This window comes from Polyodon spathula, chromosome 4 (genome assembly GCF_017654505.1).
Source record: "Polyodon spathula isolate WHYD16114869_AA chromosome 4, ASM1765450v1, whole genome shotgun sequence".
Classification (NCBI taxonomy): Eukaryota; Metazoa; Chordata; class Actinopteri; order Acipenseriformes; family Polyodontidae; genus Polyodon; species Polyodon spathula.
In genome coordinates this window covers 83835804-83853238 of record NC_054537.1, presented here as the reverse complement: position 1 = coordinate 83853238, position 17435 = coordinate 83835804, and the positions used below count along the sequence as shown (strand labels likewise).

The following is a 17435-nucleotide window of genomic DNA, read 5'->3' as shown; positions in this document are numbered from 1 at the left end:
GAAAAAAGAGGTCTTAGAAGTGACGATGGCTCAGTTAATGGTGAATGTGATGCATAAATACTAATTTTATTTATTTTGTTGTCTCGATTGGGACAAAAATATTTTTCTGTTAACAGTTTAAAAAGAAGAAAAAAAAAAAAGAACAGGTAACAGTTGCAAAGGTGGCAAGACAACTTAACGCACAGTTGCTTCAGATTCAAACCAAGTCCCAAAGGATTTGTTCGCTGTCCTAAGCTGCAACACCCAGGATCCAAAATTCATTTGTACCATTGCCTAGCTGCTGATTATGTGTTACTCTGTTTTGATATGTTCTGTATTGTTAGACGTGTGACGTGTGCAAACACAATCTGGCTACAATGTGTTGCATGCTTGCAATATTATACAGGCAAATATTATACAAAGGTGCTGATTCGTCATTGTTTAACCGCAATGGTAAGCAGTGGTAACACGTTATGACATAGGTGATCATTTTTGTTTTCCTATACTACAGGTTAAAACGAAACCAGATAAAATTTACTGCCACATGTGTTATATAAATATATTACTTTTTTTTTTTAACGAAAAAGAATCCTATTGTAAATGTGCAGTCATTTTGCATTTCTCCACACCCTGCCCAAGCTGATGCTATAGACATATGGTTTACAATACATACAGTATCTATGCTTTACCAAACTTTGCTATGCTTGTTCCATGATACACTGCAATCTTGTCTTGCTTGTAAATTAAACCAGCTGAGGGAATGCATGGAGCAAAGAGCAAGAGACAATGTCAGTGAATACAGATATTAACATTTTTATTACACAGTAAGGAATACAACAATACCTGAATCATACTTTAAAAGATTCACAGGTTGACAGACCATACATTACAGTCCAACTAAAGAAATGCAAAGAATAAACAAGAAACCACAGTTCAGACATTGTAGACTTTAAAAGCTCAAGAGTATTCTGACAAAAGCATGATGAACAGACCCCCCCCAGTGTTAGTCTAATATTAACTTGTGGTACATGTCTGAATTAAGTATTGCACAACAACTTCCATTTATTTTATTTTCACAATTAAATCGCAGAACCAAACAATGTACTTTAATCTGCATTTCCACAGTCTCCAGTTTGCACGTGGCTTGTTTATTTTGATTCTTCTACAAACTTTTTTTTTGTCCCCCAAAGTATTCCAGACATAGGCATGCTTTAATTAACCAGCCTTTATTTATTTTTTATTAACTATATTATTGTATTTATTTTGTAATTAATTCCCATGACATGCACCTACGCAACAAAGACAGGCAGCCCTGTCACAAGCACGTCTCACAACAGAAAGACATTAAAGAGAGAGAGTGAGAGAGATAAGACGCTCTATTCGTATCAGCGACCGCTGTTTTGATTGTATCAAATGGTGTTGACTTTTTCTTGTTGAATTTCTTAAATGTGTGTTTACCTACAAATTATACTTTTCACATAATCCGTATATAAGTGACAAGCATAAAAGAAAGTAACAAAAGTTTTTTTTTTCTTTAGGTTTATGAGGTCTGCATTGTTACCAAGTCATGATATGGTTTTGCAGCTGTATGAGCTTTTACTTTTGGTATCCTGTTCTCTTGTGCCCATTTGGTTTGACTAGACCAGTATCTTGTTCTGGTGCAATATACATGCTGTCAGAGGTAGAGCGAAACGTTTGCCACTGAGGAGGCTGTAGCAAAACATAAGAGGAGAGGAGAAGGTGAGGAGAGGGGAGGAGGAGATAGAGCTCAAGGAGTCAGTTTCTATTTGTATTTATTTGTTATTTATTTGTTTTAGCCAGGGTGCCCTGAATTGACGTAACATGATGCAGTAATTCTTTATTTTAAGTATACAATACACTAGTGTTAAAATAGCATTGCCGTTTCACATAAAATCACAGCTTCTGAGACATAAATGGGTGTCAGACACCTTTTTGGATTGCATAACCCTTTACAGTCTGGAACATAGGCTCAGGAACGTTAGGAACATGAAAGATGTCCTACAAATCAGACTGCCATTGCCAGTCAATTGTATTGAGGTCAATGACTTGTCTCTTAGCACCATGGTTTTCAGAAGACCATACAGAACATGTGGTTATGTGCTTGTTAACTACTGATTCCTTTTTACTTAGGTACTATGTTCCAATATCCAGTCTTTTTTACTTTTTTTTTTTTTTTTTACAGTTCAGCCTTAAGTCAATAGTTACATTTTGCTTTGGCTGGTAAAACCACAATATAAATCCAAGTGTTGAAGGCGCATTTTCAGTATGTGGATATAAAACTGGGGAGTGATTCCCCTTTGCCTGCATCAAAACCATCCATGTTAAACAGTTAAGAGCAGGTAGGGGGGCTTTGGTTGACAGACACAAAGCTCTTTATTTATAAAGGCTATTTCATTGACTGATAAAGAAAGACACACTCTCTTCTGCTGTATTTATCTCTCTATGGCCTGTATTAGGGTGTGGTGACATCAACTGTATCACATATTTATTTCCATTCAATAGCCAATTTGTAGAATACTATATGTGCCATTGTCAAAAATGGCCCTCCAAAACTACCACCTGCCAGGAATTGTTTTTAAAAACAAATTAAAGCATTGGAAACAACATTATTGTCAGACAGTGGAATTTTGGATGTTTTTCTTTGTTACAACAAACTTATTGACTGGTGTCTGAACTTGGAAATTATTGCTTGTTTGAGAACCTTTTGATGCTTCTGAAAGGCGTGACAGCACCCTTATACTGGGCCACTGGCCCAAGCTATTGAGTAGTTCTGGTCTGGGTTCTGGACAGCAAAGGGTTAACTGGTTTATGATCACCGGTTCACCTGCTCCAACCGGTTAACCTGCTGACCATTTGGAGAAAAAACAATTCTGGTACTTTATGGAGTGTTACTCTTCTTCTTCTTCTTCCTCTTCTTCTTATCATCATCTTAATAAAATCAGATTTTGGTCCTTCGGATCTGTCTTTGGCTGACTTCCCTTGTTTGTAGTAATACTGTATAACCTGGCACTCAGCAGTGTTAAAGCTGTCAATCTACACCTCAGCATTTGGAGCGTTATTTTTTTAAAATTATTATTATTATTATTATTATTTTTTTTTTTTTTTTTTGTAAAAAACAGCAATACTTAACAACCTTGCACTGATATGCATGCATTGTCCTTCATTTTGTCGTTATTGTTAAAAGATATGAAGTCTTGTTATAGGATTATGAAAACTTCACTAACGATAGCGAGAAAATAAAAAATAAAATTCACATCTACTCTAAAACTACAGATAAAAATCTGTGAAAATGGCTCTAGCACACTTAATAAAGAGTTTGCCAAAAGAAGCATGCCTGGGGAGTCTTTGTGACAGTGCAAAATACATTTATGTACATCCCCTTGTACAAAACATCAATATGTTAGCATTCCGTGTAGCATGCTAGTTCTCAGAAAAGATCCTAACAGAGTGAAATAGCAGCTCAGAGAGATAGCTTTTTTTTCTTTTCTTGAGGACAACCGAGAAAAAGTTTCCATTGTTTCTTTTTGAACTACTAGAGAAATATCACTAATACATACAAATATAAAAGCAGCATAGAAAGATTACAGTTTTCTTCTTCAACAACTAGGAATAAAGAGACTAAAGTGATTGGCATGGTTAAACTACAATGCATCTTCACATTTGTCCAACACATTCACAAGAAATCACCATTGGGAACCTCACAGGACAGAAGTGTTTTACACCAAGAGAATTACTAAAAAAAATAAATAAAAAAAAGGTATGAGGGCGGGAGAAACATGAAAGGGCCCGAATTGAAGCCAATGTGTTTTTTATTTACCTTCTTTTTTTTATTTGACGTTGTTTAAATGAGCAGGAACTGACCTGATTGCCTTACTGTGTGGAACGTTTTTAAAGTGAAGCAATGCTGTTGAGTAAGGAGCAGCTGGCTGATATGAAAGCTGGAGAACAATAGTGCGTTCTTTATTTATTATTTATTTATTTCATTTATTTTATTTTTAATTATGGCATTTGTTTTCCCCTTTGCTACTGCAGCCTCTTCTTTTTGTATACGTTCCACTGCAAAACAGCTTTCATTTTTCATTTCGTTGACATGGATATTATTATATTTCTTTCACAAGTTACAAAAAAGGATGAACATCTGTGTTTCTTTCCAATCCGCTGCTCGTGCGCGTTTCATTGTGGGTCTTCAAAGTTCAGTCAGTAACCCATGTAATCCATTCATCTTCTAGTTAGAATGTCTACGCTCTATCCAACGCTCATGCCCTTGAGGGTTTTTCTCTCTTTTTTCCATCATTGTTACAAAGTACAAGGTGTCCCTTTCTCATATTTGAATATTAGCATTTTTGCTTTCAACAGCAATTAGCAATCTCTTGGTTTGCTGTTTGGTAAAGCATCTGTTAATGAGGTCATCTAGTTTAAAATCCCAGCTACTGGAAAAATAACAGAGGGGAAGAAGTCAAATCTACTCTTTTGTTATTCTCTGCTGTATTTTCTTTTTTTTTTTTTTAACAGAAAAAAAACAAAAAACAAAAACAAAATCTTTGTGTTTTTCATGATAAGTCAAAAGACCTGTTACTGGTCTTCTGTGTTTCACTACTACTTGAGGATAAGTTCCTTCTTTTTGCAGTAAAACAGTTTATAATCTTTGAGCATACGAGGACATGTGTGTTTGTTTGTTTTTGTTTTGCCTTCTTTATATTCTCTCCTTGTTTTAGCGCGTGGTGGATTCTATTGCGGAGGGAGTGCCTGGGGTTGTTGATCTGGGAGTGGCGGCAGGAGGCGTGCTGACCGGACTCCCTTCTCCTCTGCAGGGTGTTGCTGAGGAGCTGGCTGCTGCTGCTGCAGCTGCTGCTGTTGTAGTCTCTCCCTGCTGCTGCTGCTGAGCCTGGAGGGTCTGCCCACACACGTGGTGGTGCTTTTCCCAGTCCTTGTGTTGACAGAAAGAGCCGCAGTATCTTGCTGTGTTACAGCCGCTACAAGTTTCGCTGGCCTTGCGCCCACAGTTCCAGCAACTCTGCAAAAAAATTTAAATAAATAAATAAATAGTGGTTCAGTTGAAAGGTTTTCTGATGGTATTTTTTTTTTTTTTTTTTTAATCAAAATATAAACACATAAGTAAACAAGAGGCAACTGGTTTATACAGGGGTCAAGAAAAAATATAAAACATTCATTTTCTTAAAACAAACAAATGCAGATTTTCTACAGTGCTATTAAAAAAAACAAACAAACAAAAAAAAACATGAACAAGTGCGTACTTTCAAAAGCATATGGATGAATTGTGAAGACAAATAATTAAAACTACTTGTCCTAGACAGAACTACTGCATCTTGTAAAGCGCTTTGTGATGTAGGTCCATTATGAAAGGCGCTATATAAAATAAAGGTTGATTGATTGACCTACAGAACAAATCTTTTTTTTATTTGTATATTTTTATTCAACTGCATATCAGCTAATCTGACAATGTATGTAGGCAGTAATAGAAACGTTAGCAGGTCTGGATGATTATTTTCCTGCTCATTTACAATATAGCAACTAAGGTTATTTACTTCTTAACATATCCCTTCTGGGCCCCCACATATTATTTAGGCCCTCTGTTGCTGTAGTAGATAGTTAAAAGTTAACTGCGCCGGGAAAGCCCCAAAACAGGCAAAGGGAAAACAGCGCTTATAAGCAGGTACTGAAACAATATTTGAGTGTCTTGCTGTTTGGTCAAATACATTAACAATAATGACAATAACAAATGACAGTCAAATAAACCCTGTGCTCATAGTTATGAGCAAACTGATTAAACACACTGGCTGAATGGAATGATTAGAAGTGTTTCTGTCCTTTAAAATTAATACCACCTTTTCAACAGCAAATTAGCAATCTAGGGGTTTAACTTCAGGAAAACATTGCTTTTTATACATAACTTAAGATTTTGGAGAACAAAAAAGCCTATAAAAACAGTACCATAGCTGAAATGGAGCGCTGTACAAATAAAACCCTTTGCTCTACTCTTTTTTTTTTCTTCTCCAGAACTGACAATAAAGTTTTGTGGCAACTAGGTTTGTTTCACATTTATCCCACATTAATTATTAAATGTTTATTCACATAGCACAAATATACAAATATCTGCCTCCGTCTCACTCAGCGTTCTGACAAAGATATTTTTTGGTTATTGTCCGAGTAACAATCCCATCCTCCTGTTGCTGTTGTCTGTGCCTGTTTGACTTGACAAAGGAGGCTGACCACGAGTATGCGTGACAAACGTGAGCCGTCTCAGGGACTGCTGCGTTCACAGCAGACCAAAAAGCTGACCAAAGCTGTCACAGAGCCCCCTCTGGAGCAGGCCACTTTTAGGACGGCTGAACCTGGGACGGCTGCATTTACACTACAAAAAAAAAAAAAAAAAAAAACCTAAGCTGACTCAGAATCGGCTTAAAAGTGCCTGGCGTATTTGTCTTCTATTTCTATTCCAACCTTTAAATGGTCGTAATACAGTTTGCAATCTTCCATATTGACTGTGTCTGCTATGCCCAGTCAGCACTTCATCATACAAGGTCTGTAATGACTTCTAATTAGAGACACAGCTTTTCACTGAGCACCTAATGACCCTCTGAAGATGCTAACAGCTATAGAGAAAAAAAAAAAAAAAAAAAAAACTTTAATCAAATCAAACTGAAACATCTAACAGTGAGTCTGCTACGTAAAAAGGGTCCTATTTAGTGATTTGAACCCCACCGTTGATCTAAACAGAGGAAGTGACCATTTTATTACAGGAATCACCATCTGAACCATACAATTGCCTTTAAGTTGGGTATATTAGACTTTGTATTATTCTAAAACCTAACACAGAAAGTGAATGACCTTAGGAAATACTGCTATTTAAATAAAAATTTATTTTTTGTGGAAGGAACAAAGATAATCACCTGAATTACAGTTTGAAAAAGGAAACAATTAAATAAATTAAAGAAAGGTTAAAGCATTTGATGGGCAAATATTAAGGCTACTGACATGTGATAAAATTATACAAGATACAAGATATTTTCCAGTGTACCAGACAGGACCCATATTCACTTTGTTTATTTGCACACTGATAGTCCGTGGTTGTTTGGAAGACTCCGATCACAAATTCCACTGATGTGACTGCACATTAAAAAAAAATAAAGTGTAATTAGTCTGATTTATGGGTTTTTCCATAACTATAATGAATTAGTCAAAGTACTTGATCAAGTAAAGACTATATTCTATATATCTGTGTATGCATAATCTCTGTGCTTGTCTGTCCAAACTTTTTTGCATAGTATATGGAAATTCAGGCATATAATAGAAACAGAATATTATGAAAAGTTATTCAGAATACTCATATTCAGTATACTGAAGTATTCAAAATGCTTTTGCCAGGAAAACAAGGTCAGGCTACAACACTCACAGTGTTGGGCTCCTGAGCACAGCCTTTCTAAGAGGGCCCAGTGCAAATTAGGATTGAGAGTAACTGCCTGTCTCAGAAGTGAGTGCAAGAGGGGAGCCCCACCTCGCTGGAGTCCTCCTGCTGCTGAATGACGCTCAGCGCATCCTCTGCGGCCTGTCGCTTGGCCTCAGCGACGGTGCGTTCCATTTTCACCCTCTCTGTGCTGATCATCTCGTGGGCTTTCCGCTCAGCTTCTGACACGGCCTTCTGCAGCTCTGACACTGCCTGCCGTTTCACCTCATTCACCGCCTCCTCTGAAAACCAATGTGAGGAAACAACTTAGTGTCAAAGTAAGAATTATGGATTAAAGTGACAGGAGACTAAAAAAAAAAAAAAAGAATACAATTTGTGACTCCTGTTACACGGTAACTACAAACAAAGGCAACTACCCTCCTGAATTGATTTATCCATAATAATTTCCTCTTTTATTCACAGTAAAATGACGATGATTAATTGAAAACTAAATAAGCGGTAATTATTAACTTGGCAAATCCAGCACCAATTAACACCCTATTAAAACTAATTGCAGTGTGTTTTAATTAAGTGTTTGAACCTAATTGTTTAATCCACTTAAAAAGTACCTTAATTAAATGTGCTGTTCAATTTAAATGTGCGTTTCGAGTAAAGCAAAACAAAAATAAGATGTCCGTTCATTTGAAATGTGCGTTTTGGTTTGAAAAAAAAAAAAAAAAAACAAAAAAAAACTTTTACAGAATATCAAGAAATGTCTTTGATACAGTTGTATGAGAAAATTAAACAAGTACTGTATATATTTAATATATATATATCTATATACTATATATATATATATATATATATTCTTTTTTTCCCCGCTTTTGCGAAAACTTTTGTAAAATCATAGACACAATTTATCAATTGATTTTCACCAGATACCCTTTATACCCTTGAATTGGGTGACTTGGATCAATTTTACTTTGAATATTCAAGGAGAATTAAAATTCCATCTAAGTGGCAACACAGGACAATAATTTTTTGCTTACGATCAAAGCTGCAGCTTGACTAATTGTATATGTAAATCAGGCAATTTATATTTAAATTATGCATTTCTATTCTAGTCCCAAGGGCACATGCAGATCAGTAAAGAGAATTGGTAGGACATTTTGCAAGGTGCTTGAATATTTATTACCAACTGCAAACATTCTCCAGTCACTTGAAAAATACATCTGCATGTGGAGACAGATACATACAGAGTTTGATTTTTATTACCAATTTTATGAAACTGAAAAGTAGTCTAAATTAAGGCTTATCTGCATTTAGGATTAATAATATTTGACTAAAGCTGACACCTTGTTACATAGCTTACATTCTGTTCAGAGTAAAGGCATTTTATTTTACAATTTGTAGATAAAGTGGCAGGGCAACGTGATATCTTTCTGAATCTAAAGTGTCATCTATTATGAACCTAGATGTGGGTCAGCTGTCATGATAACATGATTTAAGCTATGGTGTTGTATTCCCAAGGTTGCTTTTGGTTTTATATGATGTCTGGGGGCCCACTGCAGGTTTGCAGAAATGATGAATAAAGTGCTTATTTTATACAGATGTGATCATACTAATTTTATTTGTAAATGACACCATGTGGCAGAAGTGCTGATAAATCATGACGTGACCCTGGAAGTGGATTACAATGTGCTGAAAGCACTTCTGTTTTGTTTTTACTTGTTTAAAATTGTCCAAGCTTTGTATTTTATTAAATTGGTAAGGCTTATCACATTTACAGTAAGATGCTATTTCACATGATTCCAGCTGCAACTATATAACAGAGTTGTTGTATTTTTAGGGACTGAATCATTCACACTGAATTGTATACTGTTTCTGTAAATATATAATTAAATGAGGTAGAATTAGAATGAACTAAGTTTGCTTTGAATGAAACCGTCTCTGAATAATGTTACATTAACATTGAATTACATACTGCTCTGTAGTTTTCCATAAACTGAATGAAAAACTAACAAATTGAAAAATTTGACATTTCAAAATCTAACATGAAATTCTGTACTACTATTATGGCTTCCAGTAGACTTTTTACGGTATCATTTTGTAATTTATTGGAATACATGCTGTTAAATAAATATCTAAATTAAGTTCATTAGTTTTTTTTTTTTTTTTTAAATGACATCTTAATTCTAAAATTCTAGATGATGCAAAACTGTTGGCCATAGCTGTAGAATATTTATTTATTTATTTATTTAATTTATTCATTTATCTAGACCCTTCATACCGGAGTACCACAAGACACTGTACATAAATACATAAAAATACAATAAAATACTAATTTTACTACTACTACTACTACTACTACTACTACTAATAATAATAATAATAAAATAATAACAACAATAACAACAACAACATCATCATCATCATCATCATCATCATCATTAAAAGCTAGCAATTATGTTGCATTAAAACCACTAAGTTTAACATTTTTAAGTTTAGATTTAAAAATAACCACAGACCTTGCTTCCCTAAAACATGGAGGTAGTGCATTCCATAGTTTAGAAACCCCCCTGCCACCTGTATTGATTTTATTGACCCTGGGAACAACGAGCAGCCCAACTTCCTGTGATCTAAGAGTGCAACCATATACGTACAGTAATCTACAGATTAATAAGGTCCTGAGAAGTTTTTGCAAGTTTATACCATTTAACTAAAAGTTTCTTCAAGCTACACCCTCCAAACGCTGTTAGGAAAACTGCCTGAAAAATTCTATTCATTTGGCATTGCAACAGAGTGAATCCATCGTGACTTGCATTAATTGTGTTGTATACCCGTTCAAACAGAACATGCACACATGTCATTCTCACCAGCTTTCTTCCAGATCTCTTCCGGCACATATGCAGAGGCAGGCCTGTGAAGGAGTTCACGGTGAGCTTCTGAAAAACATTCAAGAGACTGTTCAGAGCATGTAGGTACAGTGATATTAATAATAGGCCATGTATGGCAGTAACCTTTATTAAAACATATCACGAATTCAAAACTGGAAAGGCACGAGCCAAGTTAAAAAAAAAAAAAAACTATTACATTTGCTTTCATGGTGACAGTGTGCTAATTCCAATTCCAATGAAAGGAACTACAGTAATAACCTTTGGCAACAGATGGTGCTGTATATTATTTTGAAAATATTATTAGACGTAAAGGCTTGTTGCACATATTGTACATAGCAAATATATTTAACATGAGAAGAAGAATAGAATTGTATTGTAAAGAGACAACCAAGTAAAAAAAAGAAACAAAAATAACTATGTGCGGTTCATTCATAGCTTGGACTAGGAGGGTGCAGATCTATTTGGAGACTAAACATGGATACAATGACATCCAAAAACAATGGATATTATCATTAATCTGACCATGTAAATTCTGTATTGACCAAAAACATTCCTTTGAGCTGCTTTCCACGTACCTGGAAGCGAGGGGTCTGTGTTGACGGGGCTCTGTTGTCTGGAGTGGCAGGTGCTGGTGCTCGTCCCTTTCTTGAGGTCCTCAGCATCGCTGTACCGCCTGATCCAGTAATTGAGCTCCTCACGGTCTGCCTCCTGACATCGCCGCAGGACTGTAAGGGAGCGCCTCGTCTTCTCTACCATGTCCATGATGCAGTTCAGCAACTGAGGACAGAACAATGTCACAGAATGCTGAGCACTTGCGTGAAATATTGCTGCACAAAAGTAGGTTCTGGTGACACAGGTACTTCCACCCTTTACCTCTTTATTATTCCTTCTTATCTCGAAAGACAATACCAATACAGTAAAGATCTGCAAAATATCAAGTTGTATAAATGTGAAGGTAGTGGTATTAAGATATGCTACTGTTTAGTTTATTAACATTCATCCCCATGGACTGCTGCATTTAAAGAAGAAAACCCAAATAGATTGTTTACTGAGATTATTTATTTTACTCAGTGGGTTAGTTTGTAAGTGTTAGTGGGCCAAAAGCTAAGGTGTTGTGCTGCTGATCAAATTCATATTAAAATTAATATTAACCCTGAATCAGGACTGTTTAATATACATATTATTTAAGATACCAGGAGGGGCACAGTATTACTGTGGCACTTCAGGTAATCACAATTTCATTAAATCTGTTTGTAGATAGTATGCCACTGTTGTGACAGTCTGTGTGTGAGTGTGGATGGAAAGTGGGGTGTTGTAACGTCCCTCTCTAGTACAGCTTCCATTCATCCTGCCAGGTCAAATGATTGAGTCTCCTCACAGCTGATCAAGAGCAGCCACCAGCTGGACATCAGAGTTATTCCAATCATATTTCTCCCAGCTGCACTGCATAGGATCACTCAGCAGGGTGACAGAGGTAAACTGGAAAAGCAACTGCTCTCTAAACATACATTGCATATGAGGTTTCATGCAGATGAATAGCTCAGCTTAAACAAATCTGACACACACATGCACATCTTTCTGTTTGCATTATACTACAGACTATTATGGTAAGGCTTACTATAAGCCTTAATTGCTGAAGTCATTGGAAATGAATTCCTGGAAAAATGTTAGCATTTGTAACACACAGTTTGTATCAAGCACCATGTCGAAACAGTGAAAAACATTCTGTTTGCTGGGCTACAGATAATTTAGTTTATGCAGATTAAACTGAGTGCTGGCAGTTAGTGATAAATTGCAAACCATTCTCATATTATTTGATATCATTGTTTGGCCATGTTGACAGTATATTTTACTTGTAATATACCATAAGGACCCTTCACAAGTTCACTGTCTTTAATAAATCATTTTTTTTTTATATGGAAGTCTGTGCATAGCAATATATACAGATACATATTTTGTATGCCGTCTGACTATATACAGTAAATCATGTAATCTAACTACCCTTCTTAGTTTAACATGTAGTAATCCAAACAGAGTTATAAGCATACTTGTTTATCACATGCATAAAAATATATATTCTGAGAAATAAAATATGTTATTACTTTTCTTACATGGTCAAGGTGCTTCCACTCCTCTGCCCATTCTCTGTCCGTAAGCCGGTGATCAATCACTTCTTCCTGACGCGTGCCATGCATCCCTGTCAAGAATGGAAAAATGATTTTACTCACTGTAAGCCATTCGACTGGAAACCCTTTCTTCTCCTTCCATTATCCATCAAGTGAGTCATGATCGTCTCTGCATTTCTCATCACTTACACTAAACCCGACACTTCCATTCTTCATCAAATACCTCTACTTTCCAATTCTGTCTACTGGCAAGTCTCAGCCCATTACACTCACAAAGGGGCTGTCAAGTAATAATAAACATATATCATCAGGAAAACCCATTCTCTCTACTACTTTTTTTTCTAAACCGAATATGTAGTCTGTTATGAACTTCGCAAATCTGTATCTCCAGGCACCGCTGGAGTCAAATTGAAAGCAAGTGGGCAGCTTGGGCAACATTATTTCCTGACTAGAAACAATGCAGATCACCCAACTCAAGATCTGACTACAATACATTACATTACCCAGCAGCTTAAAACTAAGATCTCTTCATTTACCAAATAACTGAGAACCCTGGTTGGCCCAATTATGTACTGATTATTCATTCAGCACTGATTATTATTTTGTGACTATTTTTCCTGCCTGACCCCTCAGAGGACTTCTCTGACACTGCTGTCTTACAATAAGTGCAGTTGCCAGAACAGGGGAGGTGGGACAGGTGCAGCTGGAAGTCTGCCTGTCCACTTCTACTTCCCCTTCCCCCAGCTGCTGCATGTTAACGGCTGCTTCTCATTCAGCTGCTGCAGGCAATGCTTATACTCCACGGTCTGCTTTCAACTCCACTCCCTATCAATAATGAACTGAGCTCAAACATTCAGGGCCATTCAAGAGTTTTGGCTATACAGTGAGCCTAGTCTGCTGCAATTGGATGCAGAAAGTCATGATCAACATTCTGTTTTCACGGATGCCCCTAAACCAGAGTTAGGTGTAGGCACTGTGTTTTCTTGGTACACTTCCAATTGACTTCCCTGGGACCTTGCTTAAAGGTATTACAGAGGATTAAATAATTCTATAGCTCTTTCTGGACACTTCCCTTTGCTATGTAGACCTCATATGCACAGCTTTGAAAGGCATACTTTATAGCGAACATTTTCATTCAAAAATATAAGTCACTCAAGTGAAATGGCCACAGAAGTGCAAGACCACTGAACATATGACATGCAAACTGAGATTTCTGTAATGGAAATGGAAATCAAAACTACACGTTTGACCTACAAGTGGAAGTACACAACGTGTAAGATGCATCTATTTTTTTAATCTGCAATAACCTCTTCAAGTGGATTGCATGGAAGGCTTCTCCCTGTTCCTGCTCATCGTAGTGTCTCTCTCATACTGGATATCTTTCCCCTGTTCCTTACCCAAAGGTCTGGTCCTGTCCCTGAGGTCCCTGTGGTTGGGATGCCTGTATGAGTCCCTGTAGTGATGAGCGATAGCCATGTCATCCAGACGGTAGTGCTGAGGTGGAGGCGGTGTGGGGTGAGGCAGACTGTTGGGCTGGTATGTTAAGCCGTTATTTGGACTGTACCGTTGGCTGGGGCTAATAGTGCAGGGCCGCTTGCTGGGATGTTCTGAGTGCAAAGGCTCTCGATCAAAGCCGTTCTCTTTGGTTCTGCATGAAAAGAATGAAAATAAACAAACGACAGTCAAACACACAGGGTATTGGCATTTGAATTTAACACACACTCCCTGTTGAGAAAAACATTAATGAATGTTCTGGACTGTGCTGCCGGTCTTAAGCAAATAATTGCCACTTAAAAAAAAAAAAAACTAAAAAAAACTGCCACAATAATTTTGCAGTTGACCTTGCTTTTCATATTGTTATACATCACTCTCCTTCTTAACTGTTGTATCACTCTTGACCTTGTGTAATGAATAATAAAACGGTATTTGTGTCTATAAAAGTATGCATGTCAGGGACATCCTTACTGGAAGCAATGTAACAGTATTTAGACACAGAACTGTTTAGCTACCTAAAACGGGTCGTGCTATAACATGTGTTTTGTTGTTTGCTGAATTCAGTAAAAAAAAAAAAGAAAAAAGTAAATGTATTGTTTAGGTCAGGAAAATGAAGACTTCAAATCAACTTAAAAGTTTTCAGCTGTGCCGAAGACATGGACCCTAATCCTCCAAGGACTTTTTCATGTACAGTTGCTGTGGAAGGTAATTTTAGAATGTAACAAGTATAGCAAGGTACAACTTAACTGAATCTATTGTACTGTGTATACAATTTACCCATTGCGATGGATTTAAATGGAAGCTGTGTGTTTTGTTCAGTTTCAGCATTTAAACCCGGTTGTTACGTTTCAGTGTAAAAGTATGCCAGCCCTGCTGACATCCCCGGGATCCAAAACTAGTACCAACAGTGCACCACTTGGACTTTCCATAAACAAGCAGCTGTAAAACACTGCTCTCTTTCAAATGTCACGTTTTTCACTGTTTTAATGACGGATAGTTCCCAATGTTACTACAGAAACAGATTGAACTTTTTAATGAGCCATTTTAATAGACTTGAAATCTCACTGTGACTGTTCATCCATAGCAGACCATATGCACCAAAACACCCCCCCCCCCAAAAAAAAAAAAAAAACAAAACACCGAAAAAATATTAATTCATAGTAGATGAGAATTTGATTCATTCCTGTCAGCTAAGAATTAAAACCAGAATCTTGAACTGGATACTCTCACAAAACAAGTAAAATAACTAAAGAAATGAATTATTATTATTATTATTATTATTATTATTATTATTATTATTATTATTATTATTATTATTATTATTTGACTGTGACACTGTGACTGACCGAATAAAATTTTTTATATACCATATCTATAGTTATATAATATAATGGATAGAATTTTCAAAATATTATATATATATATATATATATATATATAGGCAAGCCAAAACATCTCAGTTTTCATATATATTTCTCTGTGGTGCCATCCACAGGCTCCAAGGTTCAGTACATGGAACCGAGATTTTCAAAACAGAAATTAGGACGTAGAACACAGATTTCCCAGAAACAGAAAGTCTGTTTTTCTTTCTTCCCCCCACTCACATTGATATTTGTGTTAGAGTTTACTAAATAAGCAATGAAGTGTAACTTTGGGCTCTGCTGGTGCATGTAGTTATATTAAGAGTAAGCTATGTATTCTACAGTTATTCCACTTGGAGCAAAGTCAGCAGAGCTCTCAGGCACAGAATCTCAACAGTAGCCCTAATCAGAAATCTAAACTTTCCAGCCTTCACATCTAAAATCTAGAGCTAATGAGTCACCTGTCATTTACAGACATGGACACAATGGAAACCCTATACAATGTGGCATACTGGAAAATGTATTAAATTACCTTTTATTAATTAATTATCTATCTCTTTACATAGGTGTGCAATCAAGAGTATCCTTTCTGTCTTTCTTTGAGATTAATTTGCTCTGTCAAAAGCAAGATCCTCCTACCCAAACAAACCTACTAATGTACAGTACATTCACAAAACAAGAACCTCTTACACAAACACACCAACTAATGTATAGTACATTCACAAAACCCAAACCCTTATACACACGGGCCTTGTAGAATAAATAAATAAATAAATAAAATAAAAACTAACAGCAAAAAGAACAAAACAACACCATTATACTATGACAAATCACTCAAAAGACAAATTACACATTTTTACTACCATTGTATTAAACATTGAGGCAGCAGAACATGACTTGAATGGACTTGAGGGTTTGTCTGAGATACGGTAGGCAGTGTGGGGGTTAGGGATTAAAATCTAGGGCAGCAAAGTCACCTATCGGGTGTTCTCCTCTTGCCGTTTTCGTTGACGTCCAGCAGCAGATCGGAGGAGTCGACAGGTGAGGTGGTGCTGGTGTCAAGCAGCAGCTGCTCGTGCTGAGCGAGGTACTGGGCCGGGTTCTGCTTGGCCAGCCGTGCGCAGTGCAGGAGCTCCCGCTGAAGTAGAGGCAGGTTGGCCTGGGAGGAGAAGCGTGACACAAACACGAACCAATGAGGAAATGCTGGCAAAACATTCTGCTCTTTCTGCCCAGCTACAAGACTCCAGAGCCTTTTCAGGAACTAAAGTATAAGTGCAGGGTATGTTTTTGAGGCTGAGTGAATATGAATAGGTTGTATTCACTGTCTTTGTCTTGGCTTAGAATTAATTAGTGAAAAACAATTGTAGTTTAAATGCACTGAAGATGCGTTCAACTGAAAAAAAATAACTACAAACTACATTTTAAGTGTAGATTAATGCTCTAGCAGCGCTGAAATACAACTAAATGAAGAATACCGCTGCTAACATAATTGGCCAGCTACAGGGCACAAGATTTACATCATGGCCCGTTCCTTTGTTTATTTGGTTTATTGAAAAATAAAGGTACTGGTCAGTATATCACTGCAGTAAAAGTACATTAGATTGGAAGTTTTAGTTCCAGTTTTAGTTTTAGTACAGCTTCAGTTTGATTAGTTTAAGTTAGAGTATAATCATAGTGGTATTAAATTGCAGATACAATGAAGATAGTGCAGCAGTTGTCCACCTACACACTTTAGTATTTGTTCCAATTGAAAATGGCTTGGGTAGACGTTTTTCACATGAGATACTAGACCTCTTCTCAATGCTACATGGCAGGCTGGGTAACCAGTATAGTAACCTGTCACACAACCGAGAGAGAAAAAAAATATATACTGGGTGTAAATGACCAACAGTGCTAATGAAGGGCCTTCATGGTCATTACAGTACACCTAGTTACACAGCATGGGGTTTACTACTGGTCTTTTTAAAAATAAAATTTACAACATATCAAAAAGAGTCCTAGCATTAACAAAACTGCACAAAACAACCACAATATATATATATTTTTTTAAATACAGCACATTTTGTAATTCCATGTAATTAAATGGCACATCTAAAGCTTAGGAAACAGCTTTAATCTAGTAATCTCAAAGCAAAGCATTCCTGAAGTGAGC

The 17435-nt window shown here is 36.5% G+C and overlaps 1 protein-coding gene across 4 annotated transcripts in view; it reads right to left on the bottom strand.

Annotated features, from left to right (window-relative positions):
* Positions 1 to 1512: 1512 nt before the first annotated feature.
* The window catches only part of LOC121314985 (protein CBFA2T1-like), a 59843-nt gene continuing 43920 nt past the window's right edge, over positions 1513 to 17435 (bottom strand). For 3 of the 4 annotated variants that reach the window (XM_041248801.1, XM_041248805.1, XM_041248804.1), the window contains exons 5-11: positions 16261 to 16442; positions 13826 to 14076; positions 12405 to 12499; positions 10878 to 11079; positions 10282 to 10350; positions 7517 to 7707; positions 1513 to 5014 (exon numbers count right to left, since the gene is read on the bottom strand). In XM_041248801.1, coding sequence (XP_041104735.1) covers positions 4712 to 5014; positions 7517 to 7707; positions 10282 to 10350; positions 10878 to 11079; positions 12405 to 12499; positions 13826 to 14076; positions 16261 to 16442 — 1293 coding nt within the window. In that variant the 3' untranslated portion in view covers positions 1513 to 4711. The remainder of the gene's footprint in view (positions 5015 to 7516; positions 7708 to 10281; positions 10351 to 10877; positions 11080 to 12404; positions 12500 to 13825; positions 14077 to 16260; positions 16443 to 17435) is intronic. The other variant, XM_041248802.1, reaches the window with a different exon arrangement.